The following is a 15,533-nucleotide window of genomic DNA, read 5'->3' on the forward strand; positions in this document are numbered from 1 at the left end:
GTAAATCTAGTTCCTGTGGAGAGCCAGTTGAAGCTAGTTTTAAGGAAAAGGCCCTAGCTCTTCCTCTTAACCGTTTAACAGCCTGTGCCCTTTCTCACCACATGAGGAAGGTAAAAAAAATTCAGAAGATGTCCTCTGTTACCTCTGGCAACAGAGGGCATGCCATCTTTTTTAGTTTTTTCTTTCTCAGCTTATTCTCCCTGGACTTACCAGATATAATTCAATTTGCTTACAGTATTTATTTTGGTGTCTAACATTCTGAAATCCTGGGATGTTGAGTAAGACCAAAGAGATTAGTTCAGCCTTCTTAGAAACCAGTGAGGTTAGGGACTTGCAAGGATAGAAACCTCTAGATAGATTAGCTGAGATTAGAACCTGGGTTGCCTTTCCAACATATTATTGCTACTCATGGAAACTAGGGTTTAAAGATTACTTCCAAAAAATAACTTCGGGGTTGTTTTCAAAAGGATTGGTATGTCTTTCATAGAAGAACATTTGAAGAACACTTAAATGATTTTGGCAGAGCTTTGACATCTGAGTAATTGACTTTCATTTTTTACTTCTCTAGGCAAATCCACCCTGTTTGCTGTCTACTGTGCAGTATATCAGTAGCTTTTATGCTAGCTGTCTGTCTGGAGAGGAGTCCTATTGGTGGATGCAGTTCACAGCAGCAGTAGAATTCATTAAAACCATCGATGACCGAAAGTGACCAAGACCAAGGCCCACCAAGGCAGCAGACTGTTAATCAAACAAACAGATCTCTAAGAAGGCGCATCAGCTGCTTTGAAGGCTGAAGATTGTTTTTGTATAATATTGTACAGCTTCAGGCGTTTTAAAGCAGATCTTTACTAAACAGGTTAATGAGCTAACAAGCAGGTTCTCTTTGGGCTCTTTCCTTTCTGAGTTGCATATTCTATTTTCTTGTCCCCAAGTAGAGTCTAGTACTACAAAAAGGGACCACATTTTTCAGGTATTTCTAAATATTAAAAAACAGAACAAAAATCTCTTAGAAAATTTCTAGATCTCCATTCTTGGATACCCTTTCTTTCCTTTTATTTTAAAAAAGAACAGTACCCCTCTTTTAAGATGCTGTCTTATATTAATGTGCATCTAATGGAAAGAAGATACGAGTTGCACTGAGGATTATAATAGTGGTACATTAGTGGCATTATCTATAAATACACTCACCTAAATTGAAAAGCTAAGAAGGAAATGTAAATATAATATATATTTATATTTGATGTAATATGGACATCTGCAGATTCTAATAAACAAGGACTATTGCTGATAGTAGGCTGTGACATACTGTCTTGTGAAATGGTTTCCTTGACAAGATTTAAGCTGAGCTTAAAAGCAAAAAACAAAAAGTACACAGAAATATTTATTAAAATGTAATACAGTTTATTGGACTTTCTAAGTATGGCGTTTGATGGACAGGGCTGTCTTTAATGAGTGTGAAAGTTACTAAGTCACTTAGACATCTCACCGTGGAAGTTTGTGAGCCTGCATTAGGAGATAGACTGATTACCATACACAACGTAAAAAGGAACAGTGGATAGCTCATACTTTATGGTGGTTCTTCTCCTCCGAAATAATATACTGCAGAAATCCCAGACAGAGCTCCTTACAAACCTTTAATTGTAATATATTTTTGATGATGATTCACATTGAATGCACAGACCAAGAATTCAGTGAATGTCATTTTTTAAAAAAACTAATTTGTATTGTCTGCTCTAGTGATACAAGTTTTACTAGTGATAAACTATTTTAATCAACCATACTATTCTTACGGAAAAAAATAATCTATTTTGGCAGGTTTCTGTGCCTTTATTTCCCTCTTCTGAAAAAAAGTCTGTGTTTTCATAGTTTGGTTTGCGTTGTATATCAATAATCAATCAGGAATGGTTTTTGGTGCCTGAAAAATTGGCCAAGGAGGCACACCAAAGCTTCAAGCACAAGTCTTGTACGTGGGCCATCTCTGTCTGGTTTCACTTTGTGTGTTTCCTAAACACATTTAGCTGCTTTTATAACAAACTCAGCCCCATACTTGAGTCCCTTGTTGTTGGGAGCATTTCCAGGTATCTTTTAAGGAAACTGTGATAAACAGCCTTGGGCAGATGAATACGGAGGCTGTCTGCTGTCCGTCTCTGAGATCTTTGTGTCTGGGAATGCCTAAAGATTTTATTTTTTTTTCTTTGTTTTTATTTTATTTTTCGAGACAAAGTCTCATCCTGTCACCCAGGCTGGAGTGCAGTGGTACGATCTTGGCCCACTGCAACCTCCACCTCCCGGTTCAAGTGGTTCCCCTGCCTCAGCCTCCCAAGTAGCTGGAACTATAGGCGCGCGCCACCACGCCCAGCTAATTTTTGTATTTTTAGTAGAAACGAGGTTTCACTATGTTGGCCAGTATGGTCTCGATCTCCTGACCTCATGATCCACCCGCCTTTGCCTCCCAAAGTGCTGGGATTACAGGCATGAGCCACCGCACCCAGCCAGAAACTAGATTTTCTTTATGTCTCCACCCCTTCTTATTCATTTACTTTACAATACCAAAATAAATTGCATAGGAGTGTGGGATGTGGTTTCTGCCTTCTAGAGAGAGATCAGAATTAAACTAGTACTATGAAATGTCCTTTTGAATGTTACGTCAAGAAATCCATGTACAGAGTCGTGAGCTTCATGGGCTGTAACTGCCAAACTTGCCCTGTGTTAGAAGTTAAATCCCATGGTCAATACATCACGAGGCCAGCTGTGTGATCTGAGACCTAGATGGGAGTTCATTTACTTCAGCCTTTGATTCAGTAAATGTTAAGCAGAGGACTTCGAATGGTTGAAATTCATTGTTACAGGATTTTACTCATAAACCAATGAGAGATTTTGTTTTCTCCACAATGGTTGCTAAGTCTATTCCATGTTAACACTGTGGAAATAAATATGAAGATGTGGACATTGCATTGGGGCTCTTTTCTGTGGAAGAGAAGGTGGTGGGATTGGGGTGAAGGGCTACACTGAAGGCAGGAGATAGGGCTCTGCCTTGTTGGAGCCAGAGCTGAGGTTTGGCTCCAAACCTCAGAGATTTGGCATCTGTGACACCTCTAAAACAGGTTCGGGTGCTCATGACTCTGTAGCTGGCGGAGGAGCACAGCACAGCTGTTGCAGGGGCAGCTAAGGTTTCCTCTGAATATCCTGTCAGGAGCAAGGACTACTTTGGCATTAACCATCACTGGTTTGATTTCTTGACAGGTACATGAGATGGGGAGTGATTTGATTTTTTTTTTTTTTTAGAAAAGAGGAATAGTTGTTCCCCAAATGTTTCTTCCTCCATTGCCCTCCCGTACTTGTTTTACATGAAAGATTAGTGTAAAAGTGCAAAATCAGCCCTGGAAACATTCGGTAGCCACCGATTACTACACAGAATTTACAAAGTGGATGTTAAAAGGAGAGAGAGTTGGCTCAGTGCCCCTGAAATCTTGTAGGATTAACTTCTCTGAGGAAAAGAAAAACCAAGTTTGCATTTTGTATTAATATTCTGCTTTTAGAAGTAATAGAAATACAAGTTCAAGATTGTCTTTATTTACAAAATTACAGTTTAATTTTTTTTGAGACACAATCTTTCTCTGTCACCCAGTCAGGAGTGCAGTGGCGTGATCTCGGCTCACTGCAACCACTGTCTCCCAGTCTCAAGTGATTCTCATGGCTCAGCCGCCCTGGTTGCTCAGATTACAGGTGTGTGCCACCACACCCAGCTAATTTTTTGTATTTTTTTTTGTAGAGACAGGGTTTTGCCACGTTGGCCAGGCTGGTCTTGAACTCCCGGCCTCAAGTGATCCGCCTGCCTCAGCTTCCCAAAGTGCTGGGATTACAGGCGTGAGCCACTGCGCCCAACCACAAAATTATATATATATATATTTAAACATGTCAAACATTTTGCTTGTTTGCTTCATTTTAGGTAAAATCTCAGCCACAGTAATTGCTTGCTTCTGCTTTTTCTTTATAAAAACCTGCTTACGAAAGCCTTCTTACACAGATAGTTACATCGCTGTAGTAGGAGGCTCAGGTTTTCTGAGGGATTGCAAATAGGTGTGCTGCATGGTTTTTCTTTTCCTATGTCCTGGAAGCCTTTGTTGAAAGTGGGCTTTACAAATGTGTCCCTGAGGTCCACGATCGAGAGAACAATCCCAGCCCCAATACAGGGGCTGTGTTCTTGCCATAAGAATCTGCAGCCGACTGGTGTGCTGAGCCCCGGCACTCTTTTTCCTGTTGTTTGCTATGGGAATTTCCGCTTTAGAGCAAGTAAGATCACCTAGGTGTTTTAAAATTGTTTTTCTCCTGTGTGATTGGGTGTGAAGAGGGAAAGTAGGAATACACTCAGAATTATTACTGGATTGCACAGAAGTGATAGAAGTGTAGTGGGGTTCACTTCCTCAATGGGTGCTTCTAGATTTTTCTCTCCTGTCTCTTCCTGCTTTGTTTCTTTAAAGAAAAATCTGTTGTCTCTTTTTAAATATTTAGTGAGTTTTTTTTGTACACAATTGCTTTAATTTTGAGGGAAGTAAATCCAAAATGATCTTGAAGCCCAAAGGATTTTTAGTAAATAGATTAACAGTGATGAGGTATTTGCAATACTCTAAATGCCAAAATGCTTTGAGAACTTTGCCAGGTTAAAAATTACTTAATATATTTTAGAATGTAAGTTAGAAAGTAGTAGGACAAGGAATAGCTTTATTACTCTTGAGAACACTTGGAGAAATGAAAATAGAGTTTGCTTCCGTGTTAAGTTGTGGTTGAGCTATGGAGTGACCCTGGAGCTGCCGCATTCCACAGGCCTGAGCTCATCAAGGGTTCAATTCAAGAGAGAGGACGTCTCCACTTGGATAATGGCAGACAGTGTGGGTAGGGGCCATGCACCAGGGGAATTATCTCTGTCAAATTAATACTCTCCTGTCTACTGGATTCTTCTTGTGCTTCACCTGGATTAAAAAGCTGTACTGCCTCTTTTGAAACTGATGAAGCCTTTCTGTAAGTCTCAATTAATGAGCTTGCACAATCTTGTATATGTACAGGAAACCCATCCTGTCTCCTAATGTGATTAGTACTGTAAAATATTCTATAAAACTGATTAAAAAGGGAGAGCAGTTTGATTCACTGGGTTTTATGTTTCTGTCATCTATTTTATATTCAGAAGCATTTCTGAAAACGTATTTGACTTCCGAATGTTCTGATGTTTTCCATGAATTCACACACATCTTTTTCATCTGAACAGTATGGGCGTTTGCTAAGTGTGGCACAAGAAGGAACTAGAATGACTTGGCAGTAACTAACACAATGGTGAACATCTACGGGTTTTTTGTTTTGTTTTTTTTTTTTTTGAGACAGGGTCTGGCTCTGTCACCCAGGCTGGAGTGCAGAGGCGGGATTTCGGGTCACTGCAACCTCTGCCTCCTGGGCTCAAGTGATCCTCCGGCCTCAGCCTCCCAAGTAGCTGGGACTACAGGCACACACTACCACACCTGACTAATTTTTGTATTTTTTGTAGAGATGGGATTTTGCCATGTTGCTCAGGCTGGTCTCAAACTCCTGAGCTCAAGCGATCTGCTCGCCTCAACCTCCCAAAGTGTTAGGATTACAGGCGTGAGCCACTGCACCCGGTCCTTCATCTATGGATTTAACAGTTTCTGACGCCTATATTTGGTAGCTATTCATCATTTTTCATTCTGAAAGCAAAAGTGTTGCCATCTAATCACAATATTCACTTAGGCCTTTATTAATCTTTTCAGGCAAGGGAGGTTATTTTTGACAAGGAGTACTAACTCTTCAGGCGTCCCTTGCTGGTGGGAAGGCGCTTTTCTTATATTGATTGCACTTCATTTAGAAGGAAATAGTTAAAAACTTGCTGAGGACCCATTTCCATTTGCTCTGTTCAGTATTTTTTCTTTCTTTCGAGAGAGTTTTGCTCTTGTTACCCAGGCTGGAGTGCAATGACATGATTTTGGCTCACTGCAACCTTCGCTTCCCAGGTTCAAGCGATTCTCCTGCCTCAGCCTCCTGAGTAGCTGGAATATAGGCATGCGCCATTACACCCGGCTAATTTTATATTTTTAGTAGAGACAGGGTTTCACCATGTTGGTCAGGCTGGTCTCGAACCCCTGACCTCAGGTGATCCGCCCGCCTCTGCCTCCCAAAGTGCTGGGATTACAGGTGTGAGCCACCGTGCCCGGCCCACTCTTCAATATTAAAACGAGTGGTATGACGCCTAGAACCAAATATAGCATTCAGCTTTTCTTGCCAACTTGGAATTTACCTGTGTCGCTTGGCCTGCTGTTATGCTTATACCCACTCAACCCTTTCCACAAGTACAGGGCTCTGTGGCTTTTCCCCACAGGATGCTGAGCTACTGACACTAGCTTCACTAGCCTGCCTGCTGTGCTGCTGCAAAATGGGTGCTGATCCTGTAGAGAGAAACCAAGGCTGAAGCTCCTCTTGGCCGTAAATGTGTCCTCCTCCTAAGGATCGAAGTATTCAGTGAAGAGCTTTTGCTTCACTTATTTCATTCCAGAAGAATCCTTTCCATCCACTTAGGGTAGTAAAATATAGCCCATAGATTAAACAAACAAACAAACAAATGACCCATGGCCAGAGAAAGTGTTTTAGCTCATGCCTGTAATCCCAGCACTTTGGGAAACCAAGGCGGGAGGATCACTTGAGCTCAGGAGTTTGAGGCCAGTCTGGGAAACAAGGAGACCTGGTCTGTACAAAAAATTATTTTAAAATAAGCCAGGCATGGTGGCGTGTGCCTATCGTCCCAGCTACTTGGGAGGCTGAGGTGGGAGGATGGCTTGAGGCAAGGAGTTCCAGGCTGCAGATCGGGCTACTGCATTCCAGCCTGGGCAACAGGGTGAGATCTTGTCTCAAAAAACAGAAAAAAATATATGAAGAAAGAGCCATATAGGCTATTGTGGGGATCCAGCACACCTTCCGCATTTTATGCTAAAGCGGAAACAGCTCTCAGTTCCAAGTCCTTGGACCTGTTGTAAACAATGAATGTGAAAACTATGGTAATCGTATTTCTGTTAACTGTTTAGGAATTCAGCATATTGCTGGTCCAAATATATGCTGTGACCCACCCTGACCAATTAGATCATCTTTGGGGATAGGGCCCAGGATTTGGTGCTCTAGGGAGTTGTACTATAAATCGTTTCCCAAACTTCCCTGTTGAGAATCACCTGGTATTCTTGTTGGACTCTATCAGAGTCCATAAGGGAGGGAACAAGGAATCTTTAAACAAGTCCTCCCAGTGACTTATTTTCCAGAGTTTTTGTTTTTGTTTTCGAGACAGGGTGTCACCCTATCGCCCAGGCTGGAGTGCAGTGGCATGATCCTAGCTCACTGCGGTCTCAAACTCCTGGGCTCAGGTGATCCTCCTGCCTCAGCCTCCTGAGTAGCTGGGACCACAGGTGCATGCCACAACACCTGGCTAATTTCAAAAAAAAAATTTCAGAGATGGGGTCTTGCTACGTTGCCTGCTCTGATCTTGAACTCCTGGGCTCAAGCGATCCTCCTGCCTCAGCTTCCCAAAGTACTGGGATTACAGGTGTGAACTGCCATGCCCAGCCTCTCCAAGAGAGTTTGAGAAGCACCAGGAGAGCTTGCACTTGAAGAATGAACCAGTGGCCCGCCTACCTGCATTGCCCACCTGGGGAGGTTCATCAAACTGCAGACTCATGATCCCACCCAGTACCCATTGAATTAATGCCTGGGGAAGATGCCGGGAATCTGCATTTCTAGCAAGCTCCCCGTCTGACTCAAGCTCATGAAAATGGGTGATCCACTATGAAAGTGGTTAACTCTTAAACACTTGGCTCCATAGCTCACCAGGGTAATAGGCATGAATGGGGAAGGCCCTTTAAAAGGATGAGAACTGTTAGCCTACAGCCACAACTGTTAGCCTAAAAGACTCCTTTAAGGGTAGTTCTTTTTATATGCTTAGAATGAAGCATTTTCTTTACTCATAACTGCCTGTTACGTAACACTCTTTCCTTAGCTTCAAATTGCTAAACATTTCCAGAGAATCATGGTGTTCAATGACATACCCAAATATACGTACGAAAAATACTTAGAGTCTGATCTTCCTGTGTTTAAGCTTTTAAAATGGTTGTTTGTTTGTTTGTTTTTTGATATGGAGTCTTACTCTGTCACACAGGCTGGAGTACAGTGGTGCGATTTCAGCTCACTGCAACCTCTGCCTCCCAGGTTCAAGTGCTTCTCCCGCTTCAGCCTCCTGAGTAGCTGGGATTACAGGCACGTGCTACCATGTCTGACTGATTTTTGTATTTTTAGTAGAGACTGGGGTTTCACTATGTTGGCCAGGCTGGTCTCAAACTCCTGACCTCGAGTGATCGCCTGCCTTGGCCTCCCAAAGTGCTGGGATTACAGGCGTGAGCCACCGCACCTGGCTAGTTGTTTCATTTTGATTGTTTTGTGTCCATTCATAACTGGTGTCCCATGTAAAATAACTGCATTGGTTCCCACAGCCCTTGACCTCTGACTTGACTTTTGCTTCCCCAGTGCTGCCTCTGCTGAAAGTAAAAGAATTTCTCCTCTTCTACTTCTCCTCCCATAGTTGATGTGTGGACTTCCATGCCTGGATTCCCTCCCCTGGGTCCCTTTACATTTTGATCACTGAGAACCCTATTTTCCTTTTCTTGTGGCTGTGGTGGTGACAGCAGAGGCTGCATCTACTGCTGCTGCTTTGGGGCAGCACGCTGTGAGGAGAGTGCAATGGAAGGGTTCAGATGACAGAAAGTGCTCAGAGCCATCCGACTGTTGACTGTCACAGCGTCCTCAGGGATGCCCCCGCCACAAGCCCCTTCACAGCCAAGTGGGTCATACCAATGAGCCTAAACTGGTCCTTTCCCTCCCTGGGCCACTCCCGCCATTACTGAAAAGCCACAGGTTCCCAGCGGTGTTTGGTTATGTTGCTAGGCTCAGGAACTGGAAAAAGGATCTAATCTGAGCTCTGCCTCTAACCAGACCTAAGGCAAGTGGCAACTCCTTTGAAGAGCGTTTTCTGATTCGGGCTTTATTACCTCACGGATCCCCTGCAGTTTTACCATCTATGTAAAATCTTGAACTATTTTTCCTGTACTGGCATTTAATGGAGGGGTGTGGGGAAAGTGCAGGGACACAGTGGAGGCTGCCAGGAGCAGAGGGGTGTCCGGAACCCTTGATCAGGAAGGCTGCCCACTGAGCTGACTCAAGAGGGGACCTGATAGTCTTGTCACTGAACACAAGTTCAAGCCCTAAACTTCTTTTTGTTTTTTGAGACGGAGTTTCGCTCTGTTGCCCACGCTGGGGTGCCATGGCGCGATTTTGTCTCACTGCAACCTCCACCTCCCAGGTTCAAGTGATTCTCCTGCCTCAGACTCCCAAGTAGCTGGGGTTACAGGCACGTGCCACCATGCCTGGCTAATTTTTGTATTTTTAGTAGAGACGGGGTTTCACCATGTTGGCCAGGCTGGTCTTGAACTCCCAACCTCGGGTGATCCACCCACCTCGGTCTCCCAAAGTGCTGGGATTACAGGCGTGAACCACTGTGCCTGGCCCAAGCTTCTTTTTAACCTGGTATATTTGTGGGTGAGGAGACAGGCCAGGAAATCCTGGAAAGGCGCCTCCTCCAACACTGGCCAGCAGGGCACTTGCCAGGGAGGGCCTGCGCTGGACTCACCAGGAGCACAAGGACCACCTATGCACAGGGCAGTTACTCAGAGCCCTTTTTGGTTGTTATTATTATTATTATTATTTTTTTTTTGAGACGGAGTTTCGCTCTGTTGCCCACGCTGGAGTGCCATGGCGCGATTTTGTCTCACTGCAGCCTTGACCTCCCAGGTTCAAGTGATCCTCCCACCTCAGCCTCCTGAGTAGCTGGGACTACAGGTGCATTCTGCCACTCCTGGCTAATTTTTTGTAGATGGAGTCTCCCTATATTGCCTAGGCTGGTCTCCAACTCCTGGGCTCAAGCTATCCTCCTGCCTCAGCCTCCAAAAGTGCTGGGATTACAGGTGTGAGCTACCATGCCTGGCCATTATTAATCTTTTATTGTTATAATAGCTTAATGGGAGAAGAAAAGATTGTGGTCAATACATGTATGAAAATTAAGAAGATCGTGTTGTAGATTGATTTGCAGGATTTTTTAAAGTCCCCCTCCCTGCCTTTTTTCCTCAGCAGGGTTCCTGAACATCCATCAGTGATTAGTGGTTGCTTCTAGCAAATCTTTTGCTTCATTAATTTTGCTTGCTAAGTAGGGAGATCCACCTTTATCTGGGTGATTCAAAACCACAATTCTCCTATGAGCTGCTCTAATCTTAGCCTTGCCAGCAGGTGAGCTTACACCTAAAATAACATTAGCTTTTCTCCTACTCATATTCTGTTCAAATCCTCCTTTGTAATAGGATGAAAGGCTAGAAGTTGAAATGTTCTCTACTGCTTCTGTGATCCTTGTTCTAGAGGTTTCCTGGACAGCGACGCACAGCAACCTGCAAAGGCAAGAGCAGCAGCAACCAGCCCTGGAGCTGTCACAGTTCTTGCCAGTCCCTGCTGGTTGATACCTGCGTCTGGCTGAGGCATTTGGCTAAGTTCTCAGCGGGGCACAGCCCCTTGCTGGCGGGGGTGATGCCACCGTAGGCAGCCAAGAGAACCCATTTTTTGTTTTATTCTAGATTCAGGAGGTACCTGTGCTTGTTTGTTACATGGGTATTACATGCGTAATGATGGGGGTTGGATTTCTAAGCCTACCCATCACCCGATATTGGACACTCTACCCAGGAGGCGATTTATCAACTAATAGGCTGGGTTGTGAGCTCAAGTCCCTTTCTACTGTGGTCATAAACAGGAACCACAGTGAAGCGGTTCCAGACACGTGATGCCTTTCTGGGTCCGGATACTTTCATCCCTACATGCCCCACCCCGCACACCTCTTTGTCACTCATGGCTGCTGCTGCCCAGCCTTCTTCACTGGCCCAGTCTCTGGATTGCCTGAACCTCCTGAGGGACCCTTGGGAAATGTCTCTTTTGTGTTTTTTTTTTGTGTGTGTGTGTGTGTGTGTGTGTGCGCGTGCGTGTCAGGGTCTCACTCTGTTGCCCAGGCTGGAGTGCAGTGTCACAATCTCGGCTTACTGCAAGCTCTGCATCTTGGGTTCAAGCGATTCTCCTGCCTCGGCCTCCTGAGAAGCTGGGACTACTGGTGTATGCCACCATGCCTGGCTAATTCTTGTATTTTTGGTAGAGATGGTGTTTCACCATGTTGGCCAGGCTGGTCTCGAACTCCTGACCTCAAGTGATCTACCCACTTTGGCCTCCCAAAGTGCTGGGATTACAGGTGTGAGCCACTGTGGCTGGCCGGGAAATGTCTTTTAAACCTGTCCCCCACTGCCACAGCCAGTTTTTCCACCTCCACGATCACAACTGCCTCCTAGTTTCCCTGCCGCCCTCTCACCCCTTCTCCTAGGTGCCCTTAGAATTCATCAAGTCTGGCCAGGCGCAGTGGCTCACACCTGTAATCCCAGCACTTTGGGAGGCAGAAGTGGGCAGATCACCTGAGGTTGGGAGTGCGAGACCAGCCTGACCAACATGGAGAAACCCCGTATCTACTAAAAATACAAAATTAGCCGGGTGTGTTGGCGCATGCCTGTAATCCCTACTCGGGAGGCTGAGGCAGGAGAATTGTTTGAACCTGGGAGGTGGAGATTGCGGTGAGCTGAGATCACGCCATTGCACTCCAGCCTGGGCAACAAGAGCAAAACTCCATCTCAAAAAAAAAAAAAAAAAAAAAAAGAATTCATTAAGTCTGAGCAGATTCCTCTTCTGCCTAAAACCTTCTCTTTCCTACCTGGGTGCCACCCTGCCTTTTCAGCCACATGCCTCTGGTCCTTCTCATTCCCCTCCAGCCAGCCCCATGCCAGCCCCACTCCGGCCCCTGAAAACTATCACCTTTCCCAAAGTGCTGCCCTTTGCCAGCCTCTAAGCCTTTGCCGATGTCCAGATCTGACTGCCTCCCCCGCAGTCCTTCCTCCTGCCTCAGATGGCCCTTCTGGGGGACAATCGCAGGTGCCCCCTCCTGCCTCCCTCCTCGATGAGGCCTCACCTCCATCCCTCCCTCTCCAGAGCAGTGTCTCCCTGGAGCCTGTGCTCTCCCTGGGGATGGCATGTCCCCACATGGCAGGTGTCCCTAATGTTTGCAGATGGGAATGGATGAGAGGCAGAATGTAACCCTTCAGGGCGGGGATTCCACTATCTTTTCCTTCCACATTCAGGCCCTGCTGGGACAGGGACTATCCCTGTCGTGGTCCAGGGCCAGGTAGTTCTTCACGTCCTCTGGGAAGACAGAGTGCCCCGAAGCCCAAAGCCCAGTGGAGACTGGGTAGAATTAGGTGGGGCAGAGGCTGTGCCACACCAGGTCGCCTCTCCTGTGTCCGCTCCCACCCCAGCACGCACAGGGCCGGGATGAGGATGCCAGGTGCCCAGCTCAGTGCCTGCCTGGGTTGCAGCCCTGATCACACCAAAGTGTCTTGTCTATTTGCAGCCTCTTATCTGGCTAGCAGGGTTTAATTTTACTCTGGGAAGGTGGGATTTTTGTCCCTATTTACTTATTATTTTCGAATTTATTTATTATCTTTAGGTGGCATCTACAAATCGGTGTCCTCTGGCGGCAACGGTGCCCCGTTCTGCTAGAAATCCTGAGATTTGCAGCCACCGCAGCACGCTGCCTCCGAGGCTTCTCCGCACCCCCCGCCTACCCCTTTCCCCCCCAAGTCTGCCATCCCCTGGGTTCGTCTCTGGGCTGGCCAGTTTCCTCCCAGTCCCCGGCTTTGCTGTTCCTTGGGTGACATCTTGTGGCCAAGGACAGGTACAAACCATTGGCTGAAAAGGAGAAGCGAAGGCAGCCCTCAGCCCTCTCTGGAGGAGCCTTGGGGCACCTTTGAGGATGCCCAGGAGGGCAGGGGGCTCCTGAACAGGGAATCAGCTCTCAGACCCTGAATGGCCTTGCACCAAGCCCTTCATGAGACAGCTGTGGCCAGAGCCCAAAATTCATCCAGGCAGACACACCGGGTTCCTCTCTGCCCACCCTGCGTTGTGGCAAATAACCATTATTCCCAATATAAAACTTTTTTTCTAGCAGCCCAATGACAAGGTTATTATTCCAATCTTACAGATGCAGCAACAGCCCCGAGCCACAGCCAGTGACCTGAGCCCAGCCCACAGGTGTCAACACTATAAGATCCCGCTGGACACAGTCCTGAGAACTGTGGGAGCCGCCTGTCCCATTCTCTGGGAAGGTGCTCTGCGGTGGCTCCTGTGTTGTTAGTCACGGCCATGCCTCGAGTTCCAAAACCTTCTTCATGGCTGGGCACGGTGGCTCATGCCTGTAATCCCAGCAATTTGGGAGGCCGAGGCGGGTGGACCACTTGAGGTCAGGAGTTTGAGACCAGCCTGGCCAACATGGTGAAACCCTGTCTCTATTAGAAACACAAAAGTTAGGTCTGGTGGTGGCTCACACCTGTAATTTCAGCACTTTGGGGGCTGAGGCAGGCAGATCACCTGAGGTCAGGAGTTCATGACCAGCCTGGTCAACATGGTGGAACCCCATCTCTACTAAAAATACAAAATTAGCTGGGCATGGTGGTGCATGCCTGTAATCCAAGCTACTTGGGAGGCTGAGGCAGGAGAATTGCTTGAACCTGGGAGGTGGAGGTTGCAGTGAGCTAAGATCTCACCATTGCACTCCAGCCTTGGCAACAAGAGTGAAGTTCCATCTCCATAAATATATACATATAAAAAAAAACCACACAAAAGTTAGCCTTGGTGTTGTAGTGTGTGCCTATAATCTCAGCTACTTGCGGGGCTGAGGCAGGAGAATCGCTTGAACCTGGGGGTTGGAGGTTGCAGTGAGCTAAGATCTCACCATTGCACTCCAGCCTTGGCAACAAGAGTGAAGCTCCTTCTCCAGAAATAATAATAAAAAGAAACACAAAATTAGCCTTGGTGTGGTAGTGTGTGCCTGTAATCTCAGCTACTTGCGGGGCTGAGGCAGGAGAATCGCTTGAACCTGGGGGGTGGAGGTTGCAGTGAGCTGAGATCGCACCACCACACTCCAGCCTGGGTGACAGCGAGACTCCGTGTGCAGGCCCGGGGCTGACGCTTCCCACATGACCTCACGGAGCCTTCACCTGGCAGTGGGCACTGTAAGGGCTACACTTCACAGATGAGGAAGCCGAGGCTCAGACATGCAAAGGGGTTTATTCAAAGCCACACAGAAAATGCATGTCGGAGCCAGGATCCAAATCCAGGTCTAGAGGATGCCCAAATCTGTACTTTTAGCTACTAAGGGATCCTGTCTCCCCTTCACAAAAGGAGCCTCACAGGGTTGTGGGGGCTCATGTGAACTGGGGAGCAGAAGGAGTATTGCAAACTGCAGAGGATGGTGCCCATAGCAGATCCTTATTATCCTGATCCTGGTGTGTACTTCCCCTGTGCACTCGAGTCCCTCAAGGGCAGTGCCAGACACCCGGGCATCTGTAGTGCCAGCATGAAGCCTGGTGCCCAGCCGGCATCAGCAGATCAGATGGAATTTGAGTTGCTGGAGCAGGGAAGACCCGCTTTTCCGCACACAGCCCAGGGCCACTTTGCAGTGTCAAGGTCATGGTAAGGACAGACCGACAGTCTCCACGTCCTGATTCAGGAGGAGAAGGGGTGGGTGACCCGCGCCTCCTCCTTGCAGCAGGCTGGCACCTGGGCTCACAGACAGGGCCCAGAGGGAGAAGGCCTGGCGCTGAGGATCCCCCGCAGGCCCCGGAGGAAGCAGCAGGGCAGGCGGAATATAAATGCGGCCGTGAAGGCAGAGGAACAGATGAGGGAAAGCCTCCAGGTGACTGGGTGGAGAGGCCCCGCCAGGGCGGATGCCTCCTCTCTGTGCACAGATTGAGCCCATGATGAAGATGAATGGAAACCCCTTTGCTGGAAAACATGCGGGTAATCAAGAAGGCTACCTGTGCTGACGGGCCCTCCCACCTGCCCAGAGCAGGGGAATATCAGGATTTGGAATTTCAGCAGCAGCCACATGGTTAGCATGGAAACTAGGGAAAACTGATACGCAGTCCCGAAAACAGGATGAATGGTACACAGCGCCCGGTAGCTTGGCAGGAGTTAGCGGACTCCAACTGCAGCCGTGGGAAGCAGGCAGCTGCTTGCACAAAAGAAAGGCAGCCCAGGTTGGTGAAGACCCAGGGCCCAGCCTCCCACCCCTCTGTAGACTTTCCTGCTGGTGGTTGTGGGATTCTTTTCAAGGCTGGTTCAGGGAGACGATGGGAGATTGTTCTGGGGGTTTCTAGTGTTTGCCAACAAAAACTGAGCTTGCAGCGTTCAGCTCCCACCTGGGAGGCAGGACTGATGAGGACACTGTGTCTCCATCTTTCCAGACCAACAAAATCCCAATTTTTCTCAATATGTCCATGGCAGAGCAGTACACGATCATTTGGTTG

The 15,533-nt window shown here is 47.0% G+C and overlaps 1 protein-coding gene across 11 annotated transcripts in view; it reads left to right on the plus strand.

The window, feature by feature from the left end:
* Nucleotides 1–3,280, plus strand: part of LOC105463922 (GTPase activating protein and VPS9 domains 1) — a 111,073-nt gene extending 107,793 nt beyond the window's left edge. For all 11 annotated transcript variants that reach the window (XM_071078340.1, XM_071078343.1, XM_071078342.1 and 8 more), the window contains one exon: nt 569–3,280. In XM_071078340.1, coding sequence (XP_070934441.1) covers nt 569–709 — 141 coding nt within the window. In that variant the 3' untranslated portion in view covers nt 710–3,280. The remainder of the gene's footprint in view (nt 1–568) is intronic.
* The last annotated feature ends 12,253 nt before the right edge of the window (nt 3,281–15,533 follow it).

The sequence above is a fragment of the Macaca nemestrina genome, chromosome 14 (assembly GCF_043159975.1).
Source record: "Macaca nemestrina isolate mMacNem1 chromosome 14, mMacNem.hap1, whole genome shotgun sequence".
NCBI classification, from domain to species: Eukaryota; Metazoa; Chordata; class Mammalia; order Primates; family Cercopithecidae; genus Macaca; species Macaca nemestrina.